Source organism: Mastomys coucha, unplaced genomic scaffold (assembly GCF_008632895.1).
Source record: "Mastomys coucha isolate ucsf_1 unplaced genomic scaffold, UCSF_Mcou_1 pScaffold9, whole genome shotgun sequence".
In the NCBI taxonomy this organism is placed as follows: domain Eukaryota; kingdom Metazoa; phylum Chordata; class Mammalia; order Rodentia; family Muridae; genus Mastomys; species Mastomys coucha.
Genome location: NW_022196915.1, coordinates 17,053,444 through 17,080,507, shown reverse-complemented (window position 1 = coordinate 17,080,507; position 27,064 = coordinate 17,053,444). Strand labels below are relative to the sequence as shown.

The following is a 27,064-nucleotide window of genomic DNA, read 5'->3' as shown; positions in this document are numbered from 1 at the left end:
CATCCCTGGGCCCACAGACAACCAGCAGGTGGGTGCAGCAGATCCTCCCAGGTCCTAAGGCTGGGGGCACTTGTTCCATTTTCTCTTGGAAGTGTCTTTTCATGGGCCTGTAACCTCTAGGGAGAACAGTAGTTTCGCTGACACACAAGGGCACTAAGCTGCAGGCAGCTCCCATGGTCTCACAGGACAAGGACTTCTACATAAGGCTGACTACATAGTGTCTCCTTTAAGGAGGCCACAGGGCAAGAATGGTAGCCACAGAAACCCAAGCTGCAGTCCTTCACTTTCCACACTGGACTGTAGTTAAACCAATGTAAGCGTATCCCCTGTAGGTTATAAATGAATGAGACTAACCCTAACCCTAACTCTAATACTTGCTGTTTCTCCTGGCCATGTGCCATGGTCCATCTCCCTCGGGTCTCCTCTCTCTACAACTCCCAATCAGGTAACTCAAAAACCCACCTACCTTTAATCCCTCCAGTAATTGTCTGTAGCCATTTTAATTTAAACAATAGTTTTAAATTAAGGAAGAAAGTTTGCACAACAAAAGCCTGTAGACCTTTGGGTACAGAATTTAGCATTACAATACATAGTAACAGACCAATCATGCACACAAAGTTCAGTAATCTCACTGTCACCTCCACCTCTGGTGAGTAGTTGCTTTCCAGAGCTCGGAAAACAGCACCTTCCCTAGTCTCTCCTTCCTCTATGGGGGGGGGGGGGGGTGTGCTTAGCACTGTAGTACCATAGATGGCCACCAGGTGGTGACCGGGCACCCTCAAACCCCTAGTTTAATGCTTTACTGTTTTTGTTCTACATAAGAAAATACATTGTGGCTTTAATCCCAAGACTTGGGAAGCAGAGACAGGTGGATTTCTGAGTTCCAGGCCAGCCTGTCTATAGAGTAAGTTCCAGGACATCCAGGGCTGCACAGAGAAACCCTGCCTTGAAACAAACCAAACCAAAACAAAACAACAAAAAAAAGAAAATACATTAATACATTGTAGTTATGTCCAGACTCCAAACTCTTGGCTGAGAAGTTCCTCAATTGTCCCGATAGGGAGATGGCTTGCCTTCTTTTCTCAGTGAGTGAGAGTTGTTGATATGTGGAGCTCAAGGCCTCCCAGGGTTTGCCCTAAGATCACCCACTGAGGAGTCACTGTCCTCTCCCTGGCACAGACGGATCTGGCCAGGCAGCTCACCAGCTGAACCTTTTGTCGACTCAAGGGGCAGACGTGCATAGGTCCACAAATATTTAGGGAGGAGGGCCACATCCTCCCTGAGGGCCCTGAGGAATTCCTAGGAAGCTTAGCAATGACCACCCATAAAAGGAGTTGTGGGACTTTAGGGGACACGGGGCAGCTATGGAGGGTCCAGGAAGGTTTTATAAGGCAGGAGGGAACTTCAGTGTCCTTTAGGGCACACTGGTGAGGGAAGGGCTGGATCCTAGTCTGGCTAAAAGGCAGGCTGCAATGAGTGTCCCTGGCTATGACTTGGTGGGAGCAGTTCTGGCTTTGCAAAGGCTGAACTGGAGAAGAGGATTCTGAGGGACACCTAGATCCTGACCCCAAGCCTAGAGAGCCAGCTCTCTTCCTCTCTCCCCAGTCTTCTTCCCATACTGGTACTGGATATATTCATATCAAAGAAAAAAAAGTCTGAGGATTAATTTTTTTTCTCAAAACATATATTTACCTCTCCACTCAGTACACCTTTGAGCACCTTTGCCAGAACCTTCTCGGAATGTGTAGCTCACCCACCCAGCATCCCATGCCCTCCTTAGCCCTTGGTGACAAGGCCCTTCACAGCTTGCACAATGGCGTCCTTGTCAATACCAAACATCTTCAGCAGCTCAGCTGGCTTCCCACTTCGTGGTACTTGGCTGACAGCCAGGCGAGTGACTGTGACTCCAGGTTCGCCCACGACGGCAGCAGACACTGCTTCTCCTATGCCACCTGAGCAGATGAAAAACAGAGAGGTCTTAGTCTTGAGCTGGAGATGGCAAAGAATGCACAGCTGCAGGTGCACCACAGTCCTCTGCCGGAGCAGACATCACTAATCCACCAAGGTTCTTGTGACTTATTCTAAATCCAAATATGCACTCTTTTCTTGTCATCCTTTCTTGTGAGATAGCCCAGGATAGCCTCAAACCAACCCTTTAGTCTAGGATGACCTTGAACTTCTGATTCTTTCTCTTCTACCTCCTGGGTGTTAGGATTACAAGCACAAGCCACTTGCCAGATTTTATGCAGTGCTGGGGATAGAACCTAGGGCTTTCATGCACACTAGGCAAGGACTCTATCATCAGAGCCCTACATTTATTTGTAGCTTTGACTGGCCTAGAACTCCCTGTGTAGATCAAGGTGTCTTGAATTCAGAGATTCACCTGTCTTCACCTTCTGAGTCCTGGGATTTAGTCAATACTTAGCTTTAGTGGTTTTTTTGTTTTTTAAAAAAACACGTACTGAGTGTTTTGCCTACATGTCTGTGAATCACATGCTTGTCCCATGCCCTCAGAGGCCAGAAGAGGACACTGGGGAGCTATAGATGCTTGTTAACTGCTCTCTGTGGGTTCTAGGGATTGAACAGGGGTCCCCTGGAAGACTGCTGAGCCTTCCCGACCCTTTGGCTATGACTTTAAACACCTCTTTATTTAGTGTGTGCGCACATGTATGGTATTTAATACTTTCCTGCTCCTTTATTTAATACTTTAAACACTTCTTTACTTAGTGTGTGCATGCACACATGTACAGGTGGAGGTCAGGTTGACTCCCACAAGTTGTGCCCTTGACCTTTGAGGCTTCTGTAAGAACTGGCACGCACTCTCGGAGGACTCAAAGACACTCGGCACCGTTTTTCCTGTTTGTTCCTGTCCAGCCATCTGACCTCCTTGATCTGAGGCCCAGGAGTTCAGCTGTAGCCAGAAAACCCAGAGCCTTCCTCAGTACCAATGAGACTCAGCCTCTTCTGAGGCATTAGGCTTTGACTTAGGGACCCAGCTAACTCACAGCTGCTGGCTGGCTCCACTCCATGAGCACCTGCCAGGCTGTGAGTGGCAAAGGCGGACTGTCCTCAGAGGACATGTCTACCTCTTGCCTCCCTGGCCCCTAGCACTTGCTTTAGCCTTCCCCAGACAGTCTGGCGTAGCCCCAGTTACCTTCGTAGTAGTGGTCCTCCACGGTGAGGATCCTGCCTTTGGTTGCTCGGGCAGAGTCAAGAATGAGCTTTCTGTCCAGGGGCTTGATGGTGAAGGGATCCAGCACACGGATACTGATCTTCTCTGTGAGGGAAGACCAGAGTGCAGCTAAGAGAAAGGCTGGGTGCTGTGCTGTCCCTGTGGTAGAACTTCAATGACTCCTTATCCTGAATGGGGTGTCTTGGGTCTAGGAATAACTACTCTTTGGGGGCTAGCTGTCTGTCCCCTTATTTTCACTGTTGAGCTTCACTTCATCTCCCCGTGGGGAGAGATAGTGGTCAGCTATGTGCCCCGTGGACTGACTGTTAGACAGAGCAGGGCTCTTATCTTTCTATGCCTTTGAAGATAAAGGGAAGACTTCAGATGTCTCATCTAATGTAAAGGTTTTTGGGGGAATGGGGAGAAGAGCTGTACAGCCAGAGTGATCTTCTCAGAAGAAAGGCTAGCTCACCACACCCAGCTGCCTAGGTGTCCTGCCCTGGCGGGGCCTTCTTGACCTCTCAGGCCCGTCTTGCTACTGCCTTAGTCCAGTTCACACCCACATGGCACAGGCCATTCTGAGGTCACCTAACCAAGGGACCACCCTTTGCTTCCTGGTGCTCACAAGCCTGAGATGTGATGTGTCTGGTGAGCTTACTGAGAGGTTGAAGCCGATGCTTTGTCCCTGCGATGTCACCGGCTAACATTATACTTATAATAATAATAGTATGAATGTCACGGTCCACCTAAGACCTCAGGATAGTCATCAAGGTTAAGGACCAGTTTACTTTGTGGGGAAACTGAGACACAAAGATGGTGAATAATTCATTTACTAGTGTCCAGCTGAGCTGTGATTTCAGTTTCCCTGGTAGGCTCCATGGCCTCTGATCTGATACACTGGAATCACAGGGTGGGACGATAGTCACCAGTCCTAGTGTAAGATTAAGTTTTCAAACTGTACTGTGGGAACTTAGCCCTTAGTTAAACTCAGTGGGAGACCGGCTCTCAGAGCCTAGAAACAATGGGAGGCCAGTTCCCAAGAACCCAGAAACAAGGGAACCAAGATGACCTGGCCGGAGAACACAGAAACAACCTGGCCCAAAACAATTGCCAGGTGGCTAGCCCGCCCCTGGACCCTAGCACAAGCCAGCACCAATCAGAAACCACCCAGTACCTTCCCTTTACCCCAGTCTTCCCTTTTGCCCCAGCAACTGCAGAGAAATAAAAAGCTGCCTAAGACCTTGCTCAGGGCCAGACTCCTCTACCTCTGCGAGGGATATGAGTCTCGCCCCAGCTAGCTGGAATAAAAAGCCTCTTGCAGATTGCATCAAGTCCATGTCTTGGTGGTGTATGAGGTCATCGCTCCCAGGATTTGAGTGTGGGGGTCCCTCCGGAAATCTCACACTAGAACTTAGCATTTTCCTGGGAATGGCGTAATGGCTCAAACGGTGGCTTCAGTTATGGCCATCAGTGTTTAACTAGAAATTCTGTGTGACCTTCCACCCTGGAACATGGAGGCAGTGCTCAGCCTGTGACCTTCCTGGTCCCTTTCTTCTTACCTTTCTTTAGCATCTCTGCAGCAGCCAAGGCCTCATGCAGAGTTACACCAGCCCCGATCACTGTCACTTGGTCATCCTTGCTCTTCAGGACCACCTGCAGGTGACATGGGGACAGTGAGGGCCCAGAGCAGGGTCTGAGAGTAGGAGAAGCAGCAGGGTGGGTGGCTCCCTTGGGTTCTCTCATGCATGAAGGGCACTGACCTTGGCTTGGCCAACCTGGAAGTCCTCGTTGTTGCTATAGATAATGGCATTTTCTGGGCGGCTGGTCCGGATGAAGCAAATGCCCTGAGATTGGAACAAATAAACTGAGAAACAGGACAGCTCGAGTCTTCCAGAGAGCCACTTCCTGTATACAAGCCTCTTCCAGTCATTAGTCAATTACAAACTGGGCACGGTCCTTGTGTCCCGGCACTATGGCAGAGAGATGGGGCTTGTTCTTTATAGCTGGCACCTCAGCGCACATGAGAAGCACCCACAGCTTGGCTAATCTCAGACTGGAAGCAACTTCTAAAAGGTAGACTAGCCTGGCTTCTCAGTGAGGCTACTCCCCAGAATGCCTCAGTAAGGCTGGCCCAGGTCTCAGGTAAGACACAGGAAACTCTATATGCCAGCCTGAGGCAGGTCAGTTACTGTCCTGGACCATGAGACGCCGTTTACTGTTCTTCAGCTCAAGGAGGGCAAACATCACCGGTGGTCAAACTGGCAGAGTGCTGATCAACTGGCAGGGTCTGCCATGATGCACTACTAATGGTATGCTTTGTTCTTCTCAGTCTTGTTTCTTTACGGTACACAAACACCAGGGACACGGCCAGGAAATGCCTCCCTAGGCAAGTGACCAGTTCTACCTAGCGCTGACCTCCTCTCTTGCCTCTGTGGAAGAGCTAGCTTCCAAAAGGACAGCCACATGACTAACCTTTGTATTGGCTGCTAACTCCACTGCCTTCTCTGTTGCAACTCCATCACTTGGGTAAAAGACGGTAGACATGGGGACTGACCGAAACATGGCCAGGTCTTCCAGGGCCATCTGAGAGGGCCCATCTTCCCCTGGAGTATTGAAAAGAAGTTGATGATTGGTCACCCTGGTTCTAATATGCCCTCCCACATTCACTGGCTTAAAGGCAAGAAAGGTACTGGTGCTAGCAACAGGTCTAAACTCACCAATGGACACGCCACAGTGGGAGCCACAGAGGTTGATGTTGCTCTCAGAGATGGCGGCCATGCGAATCTGGTCGAAGGCCCGTGTGAAGAAGGCGGCGAAAGTGCTGCAGAAGGGCACTGTCCGGTCACGTGTGGCACAGCCCACAGCAATGCTCACCTGAGGGCAGGAGGGCCAGGTCAGCCCTGAAGAACAGGGAGCCCAGAACCCTCCCGAGGCCATGTGTGGGTAGCAGAAGAGACTGTGATCCTAGCATGCTAAGCCTCAAGAGATGCCTGTGTACCCATGACTCTGCCATCTGTTTTCCAACCCCAAACTCCTTTGATACATCATTTCAAGACTCTTAAAATCAGTTCCCTGTAACACCAGGTATGGTTGTAGTCTATAATCCCAGCAACTTGGGGCATAGGGAGGATTAGGAATTCAAACTAGCCTCACCTACATATACCACCATTATCTGTCCTACAGACAAGCTCCTCCCATGTGTAACTATCCCCTAGGAATAATCATCCCCCAAGGTCAAAGGTCAATGTGGGTTCTAGTTACTCTTGTGGTTTCCTTTCAGCTGACTCACGGCTGTCACTTGGCACTGCCAATACAGCTGCCCAAGGGAGAAAGAGGGCTTCAGCCTGCTGCTACCTGTCACGGTAGCCCTGCAGCTGTGGCTGTCGCTGTCTGCATCCCTCAGTCTACTCAGGCACCCACCATGTTTTGCTCGGCAATGTAGCACTCAATGAAACGGTCTGGGTGCTCCTTTTTGAAGAGCTCTGAGAAGGTGGAATTTTTGGTGTCTCCATCCAGGGCGATGATGCGGTCACTGGCGTGGCCCAGCTTGGCGAGGGCCAGTCCATAGGCCTTCCGGGTGGCTATCTGTGGGGAGGAGGAAAGGCTCTGAGTACTACTGAGGCATGTGCAGGGACGGGGGCCTAGAGTCTTGTCTGACTCTTAGGGATTTTGAGGGATGATAAAAATAGGAACACGGGAGTAGTACATGCTTGTAATTCTATCACTAGGGAGGTGAAGGCAAAAGTATGTTGAACTTGAGGCATCAAGAATCTGAAAACAACACCACAAAAAGAGAAACAGAAAACCAGGCCGGTAACACCTAGAGCTGCCCACACACAGGAAGACAAGGGCCCGTGAGCCAGAAGCTCAGATGCAGGCTGCATCGATGGGTTTACTCAAGGAAAAGCCTCAGATCGAGACAGCTCTGCCTAGCTTTTGCCAGACTATGACGTAGTCCTGAACTCTGCAATCATTTCAACTAGAAGCTTACTGTGCAACCTAAGGTAAGTCCCCTGGCCTCTCTGAACCTCTACAGGCTCATAACTCCCCTATGAGGGAGCACACAAGGAGCCCGAGCTCCCCAGAAGGCACATCTTGGCCTAGACCCTGGGAAGCCAAAGAACCAGGTCCACCCCAGTTCCAGCCAGTTCTCAAGAGACATCTAGGTACCTTGTCCCCCACTTTGTAGCTGGGCGGGGTAGGCATTCGGATGTTAGCAATGTCCACTGAAGGGGCGTCCTCCTGAGGGGGAGTGGCCAGGATCTTCTTTTTGCTCTGAACCTGGCTGTAAATCTCCTGGATAATCTGCTCAGCCATGTTTTTGGGGAGGGGCTTCCCGTGCCACGCCTCCTTGTCTTCGATCCCTGTAGGACAGGAGAAGACAGAAGGTCAGGTAAGAGTGTCCAGAGGGAAAACCAGGGCCATGATGGTGTCACAGAAAAGGACTTCTGACCACCACTCAGGGAAATGGCTCAGGTGAACAGGAAGAGGAAGAACCATGTGGGCAGATGTGTGTCCCCTTTGCCCCTGTCCCTGCAGGCCCTGGCCCATCTCCACAGCCCATGCAGAAAAGTTGGCTGCAGAACTCAGACTCAGTTTTGAGGGGCAGTTGAGAGGAATCCCTGTCAGAAGACAAAGCTGAAGACCAGAAGGGAAAGGGAGTGCTTCCAAGTTTATCTGACACATTTGTGAGCAGAGTAGGGTCCTCCTATCCTCTCAGAGCTTCCCCATGCGAGGACCAGTGAAGGCTTTACTAACCTCTGAGGTCACCTAATGCCACTGTTGCCCACATGTAGATCTAAGAACAGATCAACCCTTCCAGGCAGCCGAGCTACCTCCAATCCTGCACGTGGGATCCAGGGACTAACTCAAATTGTCAGGCTTGGAAGCAGGGTCCCTTACCCATCACATCATCTTACCAGCTCTTTTTTGCTTTTTGAGACACAGTCTCACATAGCACCAGGAAACCCTCTTCTGCCTCCACCATCAAAGTGTGGAGACATTAGGCATATATACCGCATATTCCTGGTCCTATCTCTTCTCTTTTTTTAACAACCATTTGAACTAGGGTGAGAGCTCTCACTGTCTCTGATCCCTATACTCTGATTTTTCCATCTTTAAAGTAGGCAAGGGTTGGGGACTGGTGAGATGGCTCAGCGGGTAAGAGCACTGACTGCTCTTGTGAAGGTCCTGAGTTCGGATCCCAGCAACCACATGGTGGCTCACAACCATCTGTAATGAGATCTGACGCCCTCTTCTGGTGCATCTGAAGACAGCTACAGTGAATTATGCTGGAGTGAGTGGGGCTGGCAGAGGTCCTGAGTTCAGTTCCTAATAGCCACACACATGATGTCTCACGGCCATCTATACAGCTACAGTGTACTCATACACATAAAATAAATAAAAATCAATCTTAAAAAAAAAAGTAGGCAAGCGTTAAATGAGGCCTTGGGATCTGGAGTTCACCCTGGTGCTGCATAGGGACTATGCCTGCTTCACTTTCAAGCAGAGAACCTTCGTCTAGGGACTGGCGAAGGCCTCTGACACGCACTACTCCACTGCACTGCTTCCTTGGGGAGAATTTGGGGCTTCCCAGGAGCTCCTGGGCTATACAGTGCCATGCTACACTGTAAACCCAGGGCAGATGGCCAGAACAGGCACTAACACTCCATTTAGTGACACCCTACACTAAGGTAGGGTACAGGGGGCAGTGGTGGCACACGCCTTTAATCCCAGCACTTGAGAGGCAGAGACAGGCAGATTTCTGAGTTCGAGGCCAGCTTGGTCTACAGAGTGAGTTCCAGAACAGCCAGGGCTATACAGAGAAACCCTGTCTCGAAAAAACAAAATAAAAAACAAAACAAAACAAAACAAAACCAACCAAACAAAAAAAGGTAGGGTACAGGGGCTGTTTCCTTCAGAAAACTTCTGTCTGTCCGTTTGGCTCAGTTGAGACCAGTCACTTTAGGGAACAGCCAAGGGCAGGTATTTTCCCAGGCTGAAGGGTGGCTGTGGGGTTGGGAAAGCTCACATACAGACCTGTGATCCCACGGCCCTTGAAAGTCTTGGCGATGATGGCTGTTGGTTGGTGCTTGGCCTGACCGAAGGCCTTGCACAGCTCCTCCACACTGTGTCCATCCACAATGATGGCGTGCCAGCTGGGGACAGAGGTAGCACAGGGTAAGGGGCAGCCGGGTGCCAGAGTACCGTGAAAAGCCCTCGGGAAGATGTGGCCGAGCATCTGGGAGCTTGCCTGCATGCCATCCCATGGCCAAACTCCAGCTGGAAAGTCTAAGACGCTACTTTTCCAATCTAGATTGACTTCCTTTCTCTATATTATTCTGCTTCCTTTGGTGAGTTTTAATTTCCTTCCTCCCAAACAATCCAAAGCTTAGCTCGTGTACTGTCTTTTTTGTCCTGATCCACTCATTTCCTCCTAAGCCATTTTGCAGGCAATGCACTGGGTTTGGAACCTGCTTGTTATTAGATTCATAAAATGTTCGGCTCAGTGTTTATTTGGAGGACACACTTGACCTCCACAGATGCTGCAAACTTTTATACACTCAATCACGTTATCTACCACGTGTCAAGGAACTGGGACAGCTCCATGCACCCAACATCCCACTCCCAGCTGGAGCCTGAAGCCAAGGACTTGTACATGATAGGGAAGAATTTTGGCATTGAGCTAGGTCCTCGCCATCACCTTTTTGGGCATATTAATAAAGATTGTATGGATGTAGCTCAGTGGTAGTAGAGCCTGCCAAACACATGAGGACCCAGAACCATCCTCAGCAAGACACAGACACACACACAGACACAGACACAGACACACACACAGACACACACACACACACACACAGACACACACACAGACACACACACACACACACACACACACAATATAACTTGTCCAAGGTCACAGGGCAAGTTGGAGCGCTCAAGGAATCCGCCCACAAGCACAAATTATATAGACCCCAGGGGATTCTACTCAAGTTTCCAGACACATATGATCTTGAAAAGACCCTGCAGGCTTGTTGTGGCTACATCCTTATCTACCCAACAGAAAGAATATTCCTAATCCCCATCTCCTCCCTTTCAAAGGCTGTAACCTCTATGGGTGTTCCCACCAACATCACAGCTAGATCCAGTACAAAAAGCAGCCTTGACTTCACCCAGGTCCTCAAACCCAGCTCTCTAAATCCCCCTCAGGGAGAGGAAACCTGTCCCTAACCTCTAGGCTGGGTGGGGTTGCCAAACACATATGAGTTCCCCATCCAAGCCTCATGTCCTTTAGCCTCACTTAATAAGCCTATATACAACTGTGTCTAGGTGGTAGGCTGTGCAACCATGTAAAAGAGCCCTTGCTTTAAAAGAGCCCTTCTCAGGCCACAGCCATCCATACATACCCAAAGGCCTCACAGCGCTTCTGGTAGATGTCCACCTGGTGCTGCAACGGGGCTGGGTCGCTCTGGCCCAGACGGTTGATGTCAAAAATGGCAACGAGGTTGTCCAGCTTGTAAATTCCAGCAAAGGCCATGGCCTCCCAGACAGAGCCCTCGGACACCTCTCCATCTCCCAGCATGCAATAGACTCGGTAGCTGTGAACAAAAGGCAGGTTGTAGGGCTGGTCCCCTCTCCCCTGGGAGTGTGAAGCCCTCAACACCACCCTTCCCAGAAAACCTATCAGGCTGAGGTGCAGCCAGCCACCCGTGAGTATGAAGAGTGGGCAACAGGGATATGGGAGGGTCAGTGGCATCACTAGGATCCTAATGGCTGGCCCATACCCAGCAAGGATGCTGCCAGGAGCCACAGGACTGGCTGCTGAGATGGGGACAAGAGGAAATCAAGGAGACCTGGTTGGATGGGCCTGGTTGGATGGACTTGAGAGGCAAGCCCTCTAGCAGGATGGGTCCTTGGGAGCCAGGCTCATTCCACCTAGGGGAAGAACAGGCACAATCGCTCAGCTTAGGGACTAGGTGCCTCAGAGGTAGGCTCCTTTGAAGCCCAGGACTTTGTCCTAGGCCTTTCTCCTGTGGGGCTTCCTCTCAACACAAGCAAGTATAGTCTTCTCAAAGCAGAGTGGCAAGGTAAGAGCATGAACTCATGGGCTGGAGGGATGGCTCAGCAGTTAAGAGTACTGACTGCTCTTCCAGAGGCCCTGAGTTCCCAGCAACCACATGGTGGCTCATAACCATCTGATACCCTCTTCTGGTGCGTCTGAAGACAGCTACAGTATACTCATAAATAAATAAATCTTTTTTTTAAAAAAAGAGCATGAACTCAAAAGATACAGCACTCAGAGAACAGAAGTTTTGTTGTAGGCTGTCATCGGGAGGGAGGGGTGAAGAGGGGTGGGGCTAGAGGCAGGGGACTGGCCCCTGAGACTCATGAACCCCAGAAAAGGTGAGGCTCTGGAGGTGAGAAAGCAGCACCATAGCTGGTGCTGGGCCCTGAACTGAGTGACCTTCTTAAGATGAATTCCCAAAATCCACAGAGACCAAGAAAGCACTCCAGTCAAAGGACCTGTCTGAAGATTATATGCCTGATTGCATGCTGGAATGGCAGCTCCTTGCTGTATAGAAATGCACACAGGAGGGGTGATGGGATGGGTATGGGGTACCCTACACCTTGCCTAGTGTCCAGCTGTGTGGCTCTGCCTGGACAGGCTCACAGACGACATAGAAACCCACTAGCTCCTCAAACTGACTGCAGGCCCAGTGCTAGGCAGCCGGAGCTGTCAGCATGACTCAGCACTTCCGCAGGCACCAGCCAGAGCTCCCTTCATGTTTCCTGCCTGGGGTTTCTCTCATAAGGTGTTTATTAAATGGGGCCACTGGTTACCCTGGCCAGGAGGGCCCATATGTCAGACATGCTTTTTTGTGTCTCTCTGCAGGTTACCAGGGGCTCCAACACCCCAAAGGAGCTCTGGCCTGACACAGCAGCTCTCCAAAAGTATCTCCATGCTAGAAGCCAGAGGCAGGCATGTAGGGATCCTAACCTCCAGAAAGAGTTTCTAGAGGGCGTTGAATGGCTGTGTCAGCACACTTCCAGAAAGTCAGACAGGAGCCAAGCAGAGTTACAGCATAGTCTTGTATGTCAAGATCAGAGACAAGGCTGGCCCCAGAGGGTCAAAAGACTAGGGTGAGGAGGGGACCCTAAGGTCCTGAGCTGCTAACCTGAATAGATATGGGGGTCTAGAGAAGCCTGAGATAATCCTAACTGGAGATGCCTGACCTGTCAAGAGTTAGGGATTGCTACTAGACCATGATCCATCTGAATACAGTTATTAGTATCGCTGTCTAGAGACTGTTAATTAAAAGGCACCCAGTCAATGACACAATTCTTAATAATAGACTTATTCAGAGTTCAAAAAATTCAAAGATGTTGGGGCTGGGGCAGTAGAAGAGTTGCTGACTTACTATATCAAGACCTTAGCTCCCCTGAAAAAAAAAAATCAAAGATATGAGATGTGCTTAAAAACTATAGGCTTAGGCCAGTCCAAAGCCAGTTTCAGAGGTGCCTGCCTAACGTGTGTGAGTCTTTTTTTTGTTGTGAAGGCAGGGTCTCACTACGCCCTTGACTCACCCGCCTTGCAGCCTGAATGGACGGATTAAAGGCACACACGGTCCAGCATGCAGGCTTTAAATGTATGTTAAATGTGATGAATTCTACTCTATTCTTTAGATAGCAGAAATAAAAGCTCTACTAGATTAGAGGAGAAATTAAACAAATAAGGGTCAGGAGCTGCAAAGATGAATTCATGAGCTTGGATAGAGATAAAGCCAGTGCTCACAGCAGAACAATTTGGAAACCAGTATAGGACATTATACAACCACTAAAACAACTCTTGCTCGATTAACACTGAGAAAATGCCCATAACAGACTGTTCAGATATTCTAGGGCTCAGCAGGTAATGGTACCTAATGCCTTTTTATTCTCTAGTTATCCTCTGGCCTCCTCACCTTGCCATGAATGCTATGTGCATCTGCCTTGAGAACAAATGGGGGGCGGGGAGGAGACAGTGTTTTAAAAAGCAAGATGTGAACTTATATTAGGATTAAAAATTTGTAAACCTTAGTGTGCAAGAAATATATTATTAGATTTAAATTAGGGAAAGGGGTTAAGAAAAGAAACTGAGGCAGGATAATCAGAAATTCAGGATTAGCCACAGCAACTTAGCAAAATATAGATAAATAATAAAATGAAGAGCTAAGGTCACATGCCCCCCCCTCTTAAATTATTGCTCTCAGTGCTGAACTGACAGTATCTATATATAATTCCATGAGGGGCTGTTGTTTTCTGGGAGATCTGAATACTATTGCTGTCTTCAGACACCCCAGAAGAGGGCGTCAGATCTTATTACGGATGTTGTGAGCCACCACGTGGTTGCTGGGATTGATCTGTGGAAGAGCAGTGAGTGCCCTTAACAGCTAAGCCATCCCTCTAGCCCCAGATCTGAATTTTAAATTATGTTTTTCATTGAATATCTCTCAAGGATGTAGTTTTTTTGGAAGTGCTACTAAACTCAGTGTATTTTATTCTTGTAAATAAGAATTTTAGCTATGCAAATTATAGATCACGAAGACTGTTAGATATGTGTTAAAAGTACTGTAATTTTGAAAACCCAAGGACAATATTTTATTATCCTTGAATCTCAGAGAGTAACATACTAGGAATTTGAAAACACTGAGAAACTTTTTAAAAAATTGTTATTGTTGATGAATAAATGATCTTCAAAACAAAACAAAACAAAACTTTTCAAAGAGCTTCCAGGGAGACTGTGGCAGTAACCCTCTCAGCTCTATCAGCGTGCTACCGCTGGGTGCCTGGCTGGGCCCGATAATCTCTTGGTGCCCTAAGCGATCTGAGTCCCCCCAACCTCTGGGTACTGTCTGAGGACCCAGGTCTCAGCCAAGCCTGGCTCTAAGCCAGCACAGCCTCTGGGAACCTACTAAAGCCCTTCTCTCTACACTGGCTTGTTCTATTATGTTGAGGTCAGGAAATGATCCTTCACAGAGAATCATTTCAAGCAACTGTAGGGAATAATTAACTCACATCTATGGTTCCAGGCCAGATAAAATGTTCTTAAGCATACACCTCATTCTCTGAGACACTTCATCTCAGAGTGAATCACTTCTGGGTGTGGCTAAGCCAGCCCTCAAGCTCAATGCAACAATGGCTGTCATCTCAGTGACACTGGACTGGAGGTTGGGTCCTGGAAGGACTGGGGCTCTCCTAGAAACTAACTTGGAAGTCCCCCCCCCCAACCCCCAAGGAACTTCCTGCAAACAGGTGCTCATAGCACCTGTCCTCAGAGGGACCTGGCTGTGGCTACTCTTCTGTGGGGTTGGCCTTCAGGGAAGTGGGATGTCCCTGGCTATGGGCCAGTCCCTTTTAGTTTTCCTAGGAAGCTCTTTGCTCATAAGGCACCTGGGGACTATGGGTGTGCCTTCTAGATACTCGGAGCAAGACCAGAGGATCTAGGGGAGTATTCTGTCTAGTTAGTTCATCCTCACGCCTCTCCCATCTCACAGGGGCCTATCTAGCTGAAAATTAGCACTCAGCCTTCCTCCCACATGGTGACTTGGGCGAACTGTTCCAACTAGTGGTCACTCCTAGCAGCCTTGTCACTCTGCTTCCAAGACACAACCAGTCCACAGCAGATCACATGGCTGAAACCTGTCCTGAGGGCATCGGGAGTTCTACAAACCACCTGGTGCCAGAATAGCTAAACCTACCTACCAGACTGTACCCCGACACTGCAGTCTCTTTACTAGCCAATGGGAGGTGACCCAAGAACCCTGGAGCCCTCTGGAACACAATCCTCTTCCAATGCACAAACAAGTAGCTCAGGCCAAGCTTCCTGGTGCCCAGTTAGACATGGGGGTGCGGAGGCAGGCTCCTCTGACACTTCCAGGGTCCAGGCATTAGACTGAGTCTGTGTGGTAGCAGCATGCATCCATGTCATGTACTCGGGGAGCAAACCTGGCCTGGCAGCCAGACTCTGGGACAGGTCCCTTCTGTCCTCGGAGTCTGTGTCGTCTGAAAAGGTGCCCGTATCACCACCAGCTTTGGGGTTTGAGAGCAGAAGACCTGATGCACATGTTTATCTTACTTAGCCCTGGTCAGGCAAGAAGAGCAGCCAGGGGCAATGTGGGCGAGGCTTAGCCTGAGCCACTGAGGGCCCCCCTCTGAAAGTTACCAAGTAGGGAGCAGGGATTACCTGGCTTTGTCGAAGTATTTGCCTGTGTATGCCATCCCACAAGCGGCTCCCAGGCCCTGGCCCAGGGAGCCAGTGGCCACATCGGTGAAGGCTTGTTTCTGTCATAAGAGAGAGCCAGTTATTCAAGGGTCCAGTAAAGAGCTGTTTGCTTCCAGCTTACACCCTTCCCCCACCATGGTAGTCGGGGCAGCATCCGCACCCAGAGCCAGTGAGCGAGCCCCTCCCTGCAGAAGAAGGCAGCAAAGTCACTATGGGAGTCGGTTCAGTCCCAAACCCTGTCCTCTAGTGAACTATGTAACCTCAGGCTAGGAACTTAACCTCTCTGAGCCTTAATGGCCTCATGTACAAGCACAGCTTACCATTTAAAGAAGCTAGAGGTCAGCAATAGAGATAATATAACAGATGACAGAGAGCATTCGGCCCTAGTGAATACCCACATCACAATGTGCCAGCATGTGCTAGGATCGACTTGGCACTCAGGTGCCTCTGTACCATGGCACCACTTCTTTGAGTCTCTCTAGGGACCTCTCTTCTTGAGTGGTGGTACTCACTCATGGCTCAGGGAGGAACTCGTGTGGGGAAGGGAATCATCCTTGGTCAATCCAAGGACTCGCCCTGTGCTAGCCAGCACACAATACACTCCTATCCCTCACTTTCGCTCCTCATTATAGTTGGCTCCTCTGGCTCATTCCTCTCCCTTGCGCCTAGGATAGGAAGATGAGGCAGGGGTCTAGGAGGCTGCCAGTCAGGGGACTTACCGGGACAGGATGCCCATCCAAGTCAGAGCTGATCTTCCTCAGGTTCAGCAGCTCCGCCTCAGGCAAGAAGCCAGCTTCAGCCCAGACTGCATATAAGATGGGAGCTGCATGGCCCTGTGGGGGGAAGGGAGGGATGCACAAGGAGGAGGTCATAGGCAGAGCTGCTGGGATCATTCCCACTTCACATGGAGGTTGGGGCCTGGCTGAGCAGGCCAGCCAGGATATCCATTTCAGATGAGGAAGCCAGAGAAGGCTTCTCCCCTTTCATTCCTCTCCAGACCAGAGTTCCCACAGCCAAAAGTGGGTAGGCGCCATGACAGGTGCAGGGTCACAGCTGTGCAGCCGCACGAGTCCAGAACTCCAGTAGGCAGCCGCCACCCTAATCCTTGTTTCTGGCGTGGCACATACTTGGACAGACTTCTAAGCCCTACAGCCTGCCTCGCGAAGCCAGAGGCTATTGAGCCAGGCCAGAGGACAGGTGGATTTGGGGGCAATTGTGGTATGGTCTGTGGCTGTGATTTTTACCAGAAGAGGAAAGGCAGGGTGTCCACACTCCCAAACTGCAGTGGAGTGTCACTCACAAGGAGAGCAAGCCTTGGTCCTCAGGATGCCAGCACAACAGAGGGACCCAGGCAGAAGATACAAAATCCCGACCTTCTGACCTGCTGCCTGTCAGTATCAACTGAGCACACACCCAGCAGAAGCACAGGTTCTGCTGCTGTCCCATACCCTGCTCTGCAGAGTCTTTCTGATGTACCAGGCTACCTGAAGAGTAATCCATTAATTTTGGGAACTGGTTCCTTAGCTCCAGATCAATTTACCAGATCGGCACAAGACATGAAGGAGGCATAGGACTAGCAGGTGGGGAAGGGTGGACTGGGGCTTACACTGAATTCCAGGGTCCTCACACGGCCCAGCCCCAGGTTAAGTGAGGCAGGCAGCAGGGCTCTTACCTTGGAGAGCACAAAGCGATCATTGTGAGGGTTTCGGGGATCCAAGGCCTTGTAGCGCATGGTATGGAAAAACAGGACAGCCATGATCTCGGCAGCGCTGCAGCATGATGTGGGGTGGCTGTGGCCAAGGACAGAAGACAAACGTGAGCATCGTGGCCCTAGACCCTGACCTACAACATCCGCTCTGGCATGTGTCAGAGGCCTGGGGATGCCTGTTCTGAGGAGACTCACACAGGCTTGGTCCATCAGAGCCACGTGCTCCCACTCCTTAGAAACATAATATGGGTTTAAAGGAGGCCACTGTTGATGGCTTAGGATCTGGAGTGGCTAATGGGTCCTAGGGATTACCATACCTTCCAGAGAGTACCCAGTGTGAGGGTAGAGCTTAGTCCCTACCTAGGAGTTCCTAGAGGGAATCTAAGGACTGGGGAGCGATGATACAACTGACCAAGGAGCCCCACCTGAAAGAGACTGTCCAGAGTTCGCCTGCTTAGGAGGAGCATTCTGCCCACCCCAGGGTCCCCTGGGGTTACTGGCAGAGGGATAAGGGAAGGTTTGTAAACCCGAAACATCGGACATTAGTTCTGGTTGTGTTTGGGATGGACACTCTGAAAGCTAGCACTCAGAACCATGCAACACACAAGCTCACATCTTAAAGCTAAAACCCCCTTCTGCCCGCTGGACAAGTGCCGAGGTGGGGCTGGCAAAGGCAAGAACCTGCCCTTCCAGTTCTGCAGTGGTAGGTAGGGTCTCTGTTTTAAAGAGTCTCATTTTTGATAGCTGAATGGTTTTAGAAAACGCAAGGATTATATCCCAGAGATCAGATTAGTTCAGGTCTCACCGGATCACTTGAATAACCTGGTCCCTACCCTGGGAACGGGGCCAGAGGCTGCAGCTCCTGGCTTGCCCCAGAGTCTGCCTAGCTCTTCTCTATGAGGGTCCACCTCCCCCCACATGCAACTCAGCTCAGCCCTGATGTTCTTGTTCCAGACACTTCAAAAGCCAACACCAAGCCCAAGGGCACATGCAACCTTGGGTGGGAGTCACAGCAGCGGGCTCCTCCCCTCTGGGGCTCCCCATCAGGTTAGGGGTAAATCGCTCTCAGCACAGACAAGTTAGTAGAGGAGTCCAGAACAATCCATGCTGGTTTAGCCCCAACACACAGAGGCCTCATACTTAACCATCTCTTATGAACTCCTGGTCATGGGGGAAAAGACACTACACCTGAAAAGAGGGAGGTGAGGACATGTGAATGAGAAACTTGCCTGTCTCCCAGGGATCCTAGACCCTGGCTCCCAGCACCAACCTCAGTTGCAGAACACCCCAGACCAACTGCCCTTCCCACCTGAGTGCAGCCTCGCTCCTAATATGACTGCACAGACACACAACTGAAAATAAATCTTAAAAAAAAAAAAATGAGTGCAATAAAAACCTGAGTGGGGGTGGGGGGTGCGAAATGTCACGGCTTGTGAGGAAGTTCCAGGGGGCAATCGGGGACTCTGTCTACTAACCTCAGGGTGACACTCTTGCATCACCATAACTAAGAAGAACTCTCGGAGAAACTATATGGTATAGTGATGTCTGTGGCAGAGGGATGCCCAGGCTCACACAGAGGACACATGGAGGGAGAGATCTTGTTGTTGACAAGTAGAACAAACTATTGATTTAAGCTCTCCTAACTAGGGCCCGAAGAGGAAACCTGTAACACATCTGGTCAGCTCCAGATGTAGTCTTCATACCCACTAAGTACACCCTATGTGTCTTCTGAGTGGCTGCCACAACAGAGATACCAGAGATGTGGCTTGGCTTACTCATCTTCCCCGGGCTCAGCGTCTTTGTTTATGAATAGGCATGCTGTGAAGAGGTGCTTAGGTAACCCAGTGAAAGCTAATAATGCAAAAATTGATTGGCCACTGCCAAACTTCTCAGGGCCTTCAACTACTCATCTATAGGCCAGGACCCTGGTTCACCTGAGTCACTCCATGCAAGTGAAAAGAATGAGCCAAAGATTGAGACAAGGTGCTGTAAACTGTAAAGTGCTGAGCACAGAAGAGACAGACACAGCCACTCTGAAGCCCAAATTTTTAGACCAACTCTGGGGCCAGAAGCATAGGGACCTGTGGCTTCAAGGACTGAACTCTCCTTGCAATCCAGCCTGCCTGAGCCAGATGCCTGCAGGTGCTATATGCAGTTCACCTGAAGATACAGGCTGAGCAGAAGTGGAGGTATCTGCCCTACCACCTGCTCTTTGTGCTGCACAGAAGTTACAAATAGACTGGGCTGCTTGATAAAAAATGCTGCCTTGGCCCAAGGGGTCATTTACTATCTCGATCAAGCTGCCAAAGTAACTGAGTTTAAATAGCAGAAAAAAGATCTGCATGACAACGTGTGGGGGTGTACATACGTGCATGCATGGTGGTCTTTCCTCAGGCACTGTGCACCTTAGTTGATTTTTTTTGTTTTGTTTTGTTTTTCGAGACAGGGAACTGTGTAGTGCACACCTATAATCTCAGCACTTTTGAGGCAGAGGCAAGAGGATTTCCCATGAATCCAAGGACAGCTTGCTCTATATAGTGAGTTTCTGGTCAGCCAGGGTTATAGAGTAAGACCTTGTTCCTAAATAAATTCAGGGTATCAGATGGAAGTCCGTCAGACACTGAGCTGATTCTCACCCAGAAGGACCCTAACGCTGGACCGCAGACCATTCCTTTGGACCTTCGTCCCGCTTTCCCTCTTCTGGACCAGCTTAAGTTAATAGTTGTGCCGGGCGGTGGTGGCACACACCTTTAATCCCAGCACTTGGGAGGCAGAGACAGGTGGATTTCTGAGTTCAAGGCCAGCCTGGTCTACAGAGTGAGTTTCAGGACAGCCAGGGCAACACAGAGAAACCCTGTCTCCAAAAACCAAAAAACAAACAAAAAACCCAAAAAAACCCCAAAAAACCAAAAAACAAAAAACCACAACAACAAAAATATTTGTACTGATACTATTGCAGATCAAGTCTGTCTGGGTCCTCAGAAGCGACAAAGCAGGATGGTAAGAGAGAGACTGGTGGATGAATGTGTGACGTATAAGGGGATAATAAGCTATAGAAAGAAATGAAGCACGAGAAGTCATGCCACTACATGAGCACAACGACATGTTATGCCATGCACAAAGAGCCAGACCCCAAAGACCTCATTCTGTCCAGTTGCATTATGATAAAGTATCCAGAAGAATTAAATTTACAGAGACAGGAAATCAGACCCAGTGTGAGATGAGAAGGAAACTGCAGTTGGGCAAGAGAGACCTTTCAGAGGCTGGGAAATGTCCTAAAGTTAGATGTTATAAAGTCACTAACTCAGATGACTGTAGATTTAAAAGAAAAAAGAAAATCTCAAAATTAGCTGAGAATACAATTCAGTGGTAGGTACTTGCCTGGCTCCGGGTCTGTTCTCTAGTACCACAGAAAAGAATTACCAGCCAGAAGTGTACATTTAAAACCTTTCATTCTGCAAAGCCCCCCTCCACATGGCTGTTACAGATCTGTTTGTGGAAGAACAGTGTTCAGAAAGCCCAGTGGAGGAAGTTCTCCGGACCTTGTACTTTCTAGACAAGTTGTATGTGCCACCTTTAGCTGTCACACTCTTCACTGTTCATGGATGCCAAGCAAGAGGCCCCAGTGTGAGCTCTCCTCTATCTCGCCTCTGGGTACAAGGGCACCCTACCTAAAACCCCAGCTTTGTTCAGGCCCCAGCCTTAGGGGTGTCCTGGATACTGAGGGAAGGGAGCTGCTCTTGATTCTGCAGGACCAGGCTCTGGAGACGCTGGGCCAAGTTTAGGAGCCAGTTTGAGTTCACAGGAAGCCATGAGGCCATCCATCTCCAGCAGATCCTAATGTAGTGCCCACCCCTTGTTCATAGCTTTAAGAAGGACTGGCCCTTAGCTCTGCTGACTCACAGTTACCCAGGCAAAGAGCCCAGTAGTCCAAGAGCAGCCAGGTGTCTTCACCCTGAATTGAGAAACACCGTTGCTGCTGTTGGGGCAATCTCAACCACAAGGCTTTGCTCTTGCCTCACTCAGAAGGCCTGAGGCAGCCTGAAAGGAGCTGGCCCTTGGAAGCCCCTTACTGCTCGAAGAGGCTGATTCCACACAGGGGCTAGAGTCCTGAGAGGGCCCTCTGCACAGTTGGTCAGAATGTTCTTGAATGTCAGAATTGGGGAACAGGGAAATGACCACTCCACAGCAGGGCTCAGGGCCTACTCACTCTGAACCCTCAGCTTCACTCCTAAGGGACCTGATTTGAAAGCCATGGTTTGGGCGCCATGGTGATGTGTTTCTCATTGAAAATTTAGAGGTGGTGTGGAACCTTGGAGGGACCTTTAGGTGAACTTGGGCTATGCTTTCTGGAGGTAATGTGGTTTGTGAGACACACTCCCCGCCCTAACCCCGCCTCTTTTGGCTGCGGTTCTTCCTCTCACACATCCCCACCAGGAGCCTCACCCACACATGCTGTTGGGACTTTCTCCACCTAAAACTATAAGTTTAAACAACAGTAACAAACCAAAAACAAACAAACAACAAAATCCCAACTCAACAACTTGTCTTTGGACTAGAGAGTAGACTTGGAGGACTAAAATTATTTTTTGCTCTTGTCAGGGACCTACGTCCCATTCCTAGCACCCATGTGATAGCTCACAACCATCCATAATTCCAGCTCCAGGGGATCCAACGTCCTCTTCTGACTTTCACAGGCACCAGGCATATACATGTACATATACATACATGCAGGCAAAACACTCATACACATAAAATAAAGAAATCTAAAGACAAACAACAAAACCCAATGAAAATAAACAAATAGTTGGGCAGTGGTGGCGCACGCCTTTAATCCCAGCACTTGGGAGGCAGAGGCAGGTGGATTTCTGAGTTTGAGACCAGCCTGGTCTACAGAGTGAGTTCCAGGACAGCCAAGGCTACACAGAGAAACCCTGTCTCAAAACAAACAAACAAACAAACAAAAAACAAAACAACAAATAAACAACAACAAAACCCTTTTCTTTGGGGGATGGGGTAGTGACACATGCCCCATCCCAGCACTTGGGAGGCAAAGGCAGGTTGATCTCTGTCAGCTCAAGATCAGCCTGGTCTATGAAGTGAGTTCATGGACAGCCAGGTTTCTGTTATACACAGAAACCCTGCCTTCAGCAATCAAAAAACAAACAAACAAAAACCCAAGAAACAATAACAGCAAAAAACCTCCCCAAAACAAAAAACTTTTTTTCTGTAAAGTTAGACTGCCTCATGTAGCTTGTTATAGTAATGGGGGGGGGGGGGAGATCAGCCACTTTTGTAATATCCCATCACTTGAAGATGGAGAAATGGGAGTTCTCAAAAAGTTAGGATCTCTCTGACAAATATATCTGCTGTTCAGAACAGAGATGGGTTAGACCAATTTCCTGTCCTCACAAGCCAGGTCTGGGTCTACCCTATCCTCCAGGTACTCTCCCCAAAGCCTAAGGGACTAGCTGAGAGCACAGACTACTTCCCCTTTAAATCAGGCCTGACTCTGGTGCATCCATAGATGACACTTGCCTCCATTTGGCTAACACAACCTAGCCCTGCAAGGTGAGGGCTGAGAACTCTTAGCAGCCACAGCAACCTGGCCACTTCTGACAAAGGCCAGTGGAGTTTCTGTGATAAAGCTTGCATGCTTTGGACCCTTGCCACAGCTGCCTCTGCATGCAGAAAAAGATGACCCCGGAGACTCCGGCCCATGGATGCACTGTCCCCCCAGCTCCCCACCCAGAGGCCAGTGGACTCACTTTCTGTGGCCTTGTGAAGTCTATTGACTATACAGTGCTGATGATGCAATGTGGAAAGGCTGTCCATTCAGGACTTCTTGCCACCCTGAAACCATCACCCAAATTGTCCCAGAAGATGAGACTTAGGGGTTAGGTGGCCAGTTCAGTTGTCTGCAACTGACTGGGTCAGAACTTCAGTAACGAGCCTGCCTTCTCTTGATGAACTCTCTCACTGTAATGCACCTCCAAATAAACATTCAGGAACCAAAATACACTCACGTCTCAAGTCTTCCGCAAATACTTTCTGTACACACATACACTCTTTGCACACACATTTCAAAATCATTCTTGTGACAGGGGTTGAGGAGCAGTGTTACTTCCTTCTGAAAGTATTCCCATCTGAAAGATTTCTCCAAGTAGTATCTTTCTGCAAGGAAAATACATACTGGAACTGGCAACCAACCTGCTCGGATTTTGCATATCCACCTCTTCCATTTGCAGATGGATACTTTCAGAGTTCAGTGAATGCCTAAAGCTACAATGTAAACAGTTAACTCTGTAGCCACCTTCAACCTTTTCCTTTGGAGACCACCCCTGCTATGGAAGTAAGTCCCTTAGAGCTGTAAATGTTACTTAGTTTCTCTCCAACTCAACTTGACTTTCCCTGCCCCTCCAGCCTGAAGCGGGCCCATGTGCCCAAGAGGACTTTCTGATAGGCCAGCCCCACAGCGGGCTGTACTAAATAAATAGCCACTGATTACCAGTCTGGGGAAATCAACTTAACATACTACACTTTAGTGTCTTCAGGATGCAAATCAAGGACACCATGTCACCCAGGAATACCCACTTAGTTTCTTTCTCCTTGATCCTGAAAAGGTCTACAGGCTTATCCAGCTTTGGAGAATGCTCAGCTGCATAAGTACCAGTTAGTCAACTGCTCCGCCTCTTTGACTAGACTTCAGACCTGGAGGGAGATGTGGGGGCCCGTAAAGAACAAGCAATAAAGGCTATGGATGGGAAGACCTACTCTGAGCTAAGCTAGGGAGAGGACAGTGTTGAAAGGAAGTCAGGTCTCTACTTGGGCAGGGAACACCCTCTATCATAGGCGGCGATCTAAAACCAAGACAGATAACAGGTCCAAAGTATGCATGGGAAGTTGGGTGGCAAACGGCTCCCAGTTCAAACCTTCTGAGGACATCCCATCTCAACAGCACAAGGGGTAAGTATGTAGGAACCCACGCTAAAAGGCCAGAGAGGTGCACTCCTTTAATAATATGTTCTGTATAGAACTGGCCAAAATCCAGAATCCTGGTCTTTGTTCTAAGTTCACAGCTTAGCTAGGTTCCTAAAAACTCTCTCTCCAGTCTCCCAAACCAACCCAAGCCCATACATACCTCCCTGTCTCGGGTCTCACACCAGGCCCGATGGAGACCTCATAATGTCTTGAAACCACCCAGTGTGCAAACACCGTTATCCCAGAACTTCCCATTTCGCGTGGGCCTCGCCCCTTCTTTCTACAAGCTTTGCAAGCCCCCTTCTCCCCAGACTCGCACTCCAACCTCCTGTCTCGAGTCTAATCTTAGCTTCTCTTGGTGTGGCATCTTCAAGTCACCTCCCTGCCCCCACTGTGGAGTCTTCAGCAGTGCCGGGATCCAAAACAGGACCCCAGGCTACACATAGTAGGAAAGACAGTAAGTGTAGGGGAGGGGAGCGTGGTCAGAGGTGCAGAGAAGGGTGGGCCCCCAATCTCCTGCAAAATGGTGGGCTCTACACACATTCTCTGCCTACACTGCAAGGGCTGAAATTCCAGCTCTCGTTGTGACCTTAGACAATTGATATAAACCCGGAACCTTAGTTTCCCCATTTGCAAACCAGCGGAACCATCAGGCTGGTGGAGAGAGCTGGAGCCCACACGTGCTCAGGGCTCTCCCGCCAGCAGTCATGGTGGCCTCCCGGGTGCAGACGCAGAGCGAGGAGGCGCGCCCGGGTGCAGCGGGAACCGGGAAACCCGGGCCGGCTGGAGGCGCTCGCGAGATCCGAGGCCCGCGCAGCCGAACCCGGCCGCTCCGGAGCAGCGGAAGGCTCCGCCATCTGACCGCGCCCTCGTGGCGACATCGTGCTGCGCGACACGGAGCCAGCGAGCCCGCAGGACCCGGCTCCCCGCCCCGCCAGAGGCGCGCGCTCACCCCGAGCCTGCCGCGGTGGTGGCCTGGATGGAGCTGATGCGCAGGCGATTGGCTGTGTCCTTCAGGGCCTGGAGCTTCTGCTGATCTGGCTTGTGGTAACCTTCCATGGCGCGGTCGGGCGAGGACGAGGACGCTAAGGACAGAGACACAGAACCAGCTGCGGCTCAGGGAGCGACCGGCAGTGACCGAGGCCCGGTGCTGCGGGCGGGCGCGTTAAGACTCCTTAGGACCCGCCCATGGGGGCGGGACAGGGTGGGGCGGGGCGCCGAATCACCCCAGGCCGACGAGTGGCCTCTGGCCCCGCCCAGCATTTAGTGGACACTTGGAAGCCGCCAGGCCTGGGGTGTCTGTCACTGCACAGTACCCTATTGGAATTAACCACACACACTGACAGTAGCAACAAAGTAACTTCTCCGGGTTCTAAGCATAGTTCGGCGGCTGATGTGGGTGGGACTGAGAAGAGAAATATTCATCGGTAATTGCACTTTTCTAAGGAAAAGGTTGAGGCTTGGCAAGGTCATATTGAGATTACAGGTTGGTGGGTAGCGCCACAATAGACTATCCCCAGTCCAAAAAGATCCCAAGCCTGTACAGGGCGTGAGAATGAATATACACTGTCAGAAACGATAATACTGAGAAGTTACGAGGAGCAGGCTGCTCTCAGACTACTAGAGCCTAGGACAACGGTGGATTCAGAGAGATTACTGGGTTTGCCTCTAGGTCTGTAGGGACAGTTAGCACCTACTGCTCTTACCATTTCTGGTGGAGTTGAGAGGAATGAGTAGCGGTCACAGAAAGCGTTGCCTTCACAGTCTCGTTGGATCTGTCTCATTGGGTCCGTGAGATCCTCGGGTCAATACTGTTTCTGGAGGAGGAGGTTGCATTTTACAGAGAGGATATAAAGACAAGCCTGTGAGTGGGTGCTGGGCAGAGGCAGAGGAAGTTCCCAGTACAGCCTTGTCCAGATCCTCTGTGTCCTCCACAGAGCTCAAACTCAGTCATGAGACAATGGGCCCTGTGCAAGTGAGCACCCCTCCCCCAAGCGCTCCCCTTCTGGCCTGTTTCCCAGGTGTCCCAGAGAGGCTGCTAGTGTGGTGTGTTATAGCGCCTGGCTTTTGCTGGCCCTGCCCAAAGAGGCTGGTCCTCCTGGTGCCTGTCTGCCAAGGGCTGGACCTGGGACTGGAGTGATGTGGCCTCAGAGTGTTCCACCATCAGATCCTTGGCAAGTGTTACCTCTGTCCTCTGCTCACCAACAGGTCAAGGAGGCAAACCTCAGAAGCCTTTGGGCCTTCCAACCCGTGGACCTGAGGGCAGTGATTATTAGCCCAGTTCTCCATTTCTCAACCTGTCCAATGACACTGATGCTAACTTCTCCTGTTCCTCCTCCTCCTCCTCCTCCTCCTCCTCGTCCTCCTCCTCTTTCCTCCTTTTCCTCTTCTTCCTCTTCTTCCTCTTCTTCCTCCTCTTCCCCCTCCTCTTCTTCCTTCCTCTTCCTCCTCTTCTTCCTCTTCATCCTCCTCCCCCCTTCTTCTTCACAGTAGAAAATTATAATCTATTTGGCAGTGGAAAAATAAGCTAGAGAGGTATATGTTTTTATTTCTGAATGTTCATTTCTGTATATCTGAATGTCTTTAAACTATAAGATAGTTACAACATTTCTCTCTTCCTTTTCCTCCCTCCAATCCCTTCCATCTATCCATCTTTGCTCTCTCTCAACCCTACAAAAAGATCTACAGGCAACTAAGGAATCCTGAGAGTGGGAGAAGTAGTCTTCTCTCAGAAAGAGCATACCAAGTGGTTATACAATACTAAATGGTCATACCAGTAACATTCTACAGACTGAGTGGGTTATATTTAGGAATATAGATATAGATATAGATATTTGCATGTGATAACAGTAATGAAAAAATGCTAACTTCTATGTACCTACCCTAGTGGAAATGTCCCTAACTCTTCTTGGCCACCCTAGGTTTCTAAGATCTTGTTTTA

The 27,064-nt window shown here is 49.9% G+C and overlaps 2 protein-coding genes across 2 annotated transcripts in view; one reads left to right on the top strand and one right to left on the bottom strand.

The window, feature by feature from the left end:
• The window catches only part of Prkcd (protein kinase C delta), a 60,842-nt gene extending 53,824 nt beyond the window's left edge, over positions 1-7,018 (top strand). Inside the window, exon 18 of the mRNA XM_031363052.1 lies at positions 6,901-7,018. Coding sequence (XP_031218912.1) covers positions 6,901-6,996 — 96 coding nt within the window. The 3' untranslated portion in view covers positions 6,997-7,018. The remainder of the gene's footprint in view (positions 1-6,900) is intronic.
• Tkt (transketolase) lies at positions 1,667-25,322 on the bottom strand. The gene is made up of 14 exons (XM_031363058.1): positions 25,076-25,322; positions 17,107-17,224; positions 16,154-16,267; positions 15,396-15,493; positions 10,579-10,770; positions 9,212-9,330; positions 7,343-7,536; positions 6,593-6,757; positions 5,890-6,046; positions 5,645-5,775; positions 4,933-5,016; positions 4,732-4,825; positions 3,155-3,277; positions 1,667-1,952 (listed from the first exon to the last, which is right to left on the bottom strand). The coding sequence occupies exons 1-14, from the start codon at positions 25,180-25,182 to the stop codon at positions 1,777-1,779; spliced, it is 1,872 nt and encodes a 623-aa protein (XP_031218918.1). The 5' UTR covers positions 25,183-25,322; the 3' UTR covers positions 1,667-1,776.
• Positions 25,323-27,064: the final 1,742 nt, after the last annotated feature.

Bases quoted from the DNA above. Each gene is read 5' to 3' on its own strand.
- Tkt (XM_031363058.1), bottom strand. From the start codon at position 25,182: ATGGAAGGTTACCACAAGCCAGATCAGCAGAAGCTCCAGGCCCTGAAG. The intron at 10,771-15,395 runs GTAATCCCTGCT...TTTTGTTCACAG, and splicing joins AAATACTTCGACAAAGCCAG to CTACCGAGTCTATTGCATGC. The intron at 1,953-3,154 runs GTAACTGGGGCT...TCATCTGCTCAG, and splicing joins GGAGGACCACTACTACGAAG to GTGGCATAGGAGAAGCAGTG.